At 38.6% G+C, this 2,500-nt stretch overlaps 1 protein-coding gene across 1 annotated transcript in view; it reads right to left on the reverse strand.

The window, feature by feature from the left end:
* LOC137622369 (uncharacterized) overlaps positions 1-2,500 on the reverse strand; it is a 40,075-nt gene that overhangs the window by 4,436 nt on the left and 33,139 nt on the right. Inside the window, exons 10-12 of the mRNA XM_068352965.1 lie at positions 2,292-2,447; positions 1,223-1,439; positions 85-195 (exon numbers count right to left, since the gene is read on the reverse strand). Of these exons, the coding sequence (XP_068209066.1) occupies positions 85-195; positions 1,223-1,439; positions 2,292-2,447 (484 nt within the window). The remainder of the gene's footprint in view (positions 1-84; positions 196-1,222; positions 1,440-2,291; positions 2,448-2,500) is intronic.

A 2,500-nucleotide genomic window follows, 5' to 3' on the forward strand; every position in this document is an offset into this window, starting at 1 on the left:
AGATTCACAGACTCCTTCTAAAGGTGGCTGACTTATTAAGTGCATCAAGAGACGAAAGAAGTTATTAAATAAAAATTTCCTTACCTGAAGGATATCATCTGTGCAGATCAAGTGTTCACCAGGTCTTGGGCTAACTTCTAGAATGGCTTCGTCAGGATCAAATCCTCTCAAGGCTACTTGGGTCTTCATGACGTACTTCATGCAAAAAAAAAAAAAAAAAAAAAAAAAAAAAAAATATCGTGAGCCACAAAATATCTAATGAAATGAAAGATGTCAACTTTTGTGGTACAACATCAAGGGTTTAAAAATAGTGTTTAGATTCAGCCCAGAACTTTAGCTTTTAAGTACTTCATGTTTGGTTATCTGGCATTCTACAGTAGATCCCAGTTAACCATGCTGTAATGGGCCATGAGAGAACATGCAGATAATAAAACAGATGATCATTTGATATTAGTATAAGACTGACATTCAAACCCTTTCTCAATAGTATCCCTAATATTATATTCCCATAATGCTCTTTCAAATACTGGCCACACTCATTTGTTCAGTTTATACAGATATATGTATGAAATAAGGTATTGATTAATTGCAGGGAGTGTTTAAACATTTCTAGTCATGCCTGTATAAGTTTTTAGATATCATCTTGCACATTCAAAAATATTTTTCTGGAAAGTAACATGAACACTTAACTGCAGTGATATTACATGAAAAATCTTATAAATGTTTATCAAGAAGATCACATAATATTTTTCAGTGTACAGTAGTTTTGATTGACTGCAATTGTCCTGTGCTAGTGCCAGAGAGGCCATTCAGTGAAGAAGTGGCAACTGTAACAACACTCAGAACTTACGATATGAAATAAAACTTGAAGGAAGTTTGACAGCAAGATATTGGAAAGAAAGAATGAGGAAATGCAACATGCTAAAAATGGGCAGAGTAAGGGCCCAAATGGTATACAGGGCTCTACTCCCTATTGCTCGTGGTTTAGGATTTAACAAGACCTTTGTAGTACTGTAGAGCTTCCATTGCTTAACCAACGTGCCTATTTTAGTTTCCAAGCTATCTAGATATACAATAATCAAATCCTTGATGAAATGGCTAACATGTAAACATGCGTCTATACAAGTGCATCAGTAGAACCTGCAGTGATTTCAATTGGCTAGTAAGAATTGTAAAATTGTCGCATCTCAGAGTAAGGCTACTTCAACTGTAAGCTACTTACCCTGTCAGAACAGAAGGCACCCTTTTCTATGAGTATCCTGTAGCGAGTCGTTGTAGGCTGATAGAAAGACACAAGAAGAAGATGAAGATTGACACTCAGTCCATTCATAGACGTCACGCTTTTGGGATCAGCTCCCACCAATATGCCAAGCTCTTCTCTTCCAATGTGGTCACACAGAACAGTAGGGTTTGGATTAGTCTGGTAAGTGCCAGATCCCCTGAGATGGTAAATAAATACACTAGCTTTAAACACCAAAAAAGAAAAAGAAAATGAATACTTAAATCATATAGTTTCTATAGCAAAATCAAATGCTGAAGAAGATGTGATATGAATTTATGTATTTAAAGGTTACTTATGAATGGCAGAGGCAAGGGACAAAACCCCTCTCCATCAAGCTAGGCCCAGGAAGGGCCAAACAATGGCTGCTGGTGATTCAGCAGGTAGACCTTTCGACTCCCCCCAAAAACGCCATCCCAAAAACACAGGGATGGTGAGGTTGCAGACACTATTAGAAATTATCGATCTTGAGCATGATTTGAACCCCAGTCAAGCAGATTTCCAGGCAGGGACGTGTATCCAATAGGCTACCACTAACCCCGCGCGCCAGTCAGAAATACTTTGGTATACTATAAGTATGAAAACAGTAAAATCGGCCTTTTAAGGTAAAAGGGTCTAGGGGAGAGAAGCCTCAGTGAATAGGTATACAGCATCGTAGATAGGGTTACGAGAGAATTGGATGATCAAATGATTACTATAGTCAATTTTTGGAGTGAGGCAGATTTGCACCGACTCGCAGGGGTGCCCTTTTAGCTCTGAAAAATTTCCTGATCGCTGATTGGTCAGAAAGATCTTGTCCAACCAGTCAGCGAGCAGGAAATTTTTTCCCAGCTAAAAGGGCACCCCTGCGAGTCAGTACAAATCTGCCTCACTAAAAAGAATTGACTATGGTAATGAGTCACAACTAAATATTTTCCCAAGACATATGGTCTTCATACAGTAAAGCTCAAGGTTCAATATGCTATGCTGATATGAGGCCAGCTAATACTACCAACATTAGAGAATGTCTTACATTTTAGCCCATCGGTCTAGTTGCTCCTTTACGAGGGTATTAACTCTCTTGGGCTTTAAGCCCAAGCTAAAACCACAAAAATAAAGGCAGTCCTCGTCAGCTTCCATTGGGCTAACTTTTGCGTTCGGTAGTTGTCTTTTCTTCGGGTAGTCGAATCTGGTTAAGGAAATTATCACTTTGGTAGGTAAACAGGTGATTTTTAAGCATTA

The sequence above is a fragment of the Palaemon carinicauda genome, chromosome 29 (genome assembly GCF_036898095.1).
Source record: "Palaemon carinicauda isolate YSFRI2023 chromosome 29, ASM3689809v2, whole genome shotgun sequence".
NCBI classification, from domain to species: domain Eukaryota; kingdom Metazoa; phylum Arthropoda; class Malacostraca; order Decapoda; family Palaemonidae; genus Palaemon; species Palaemon carinicauda.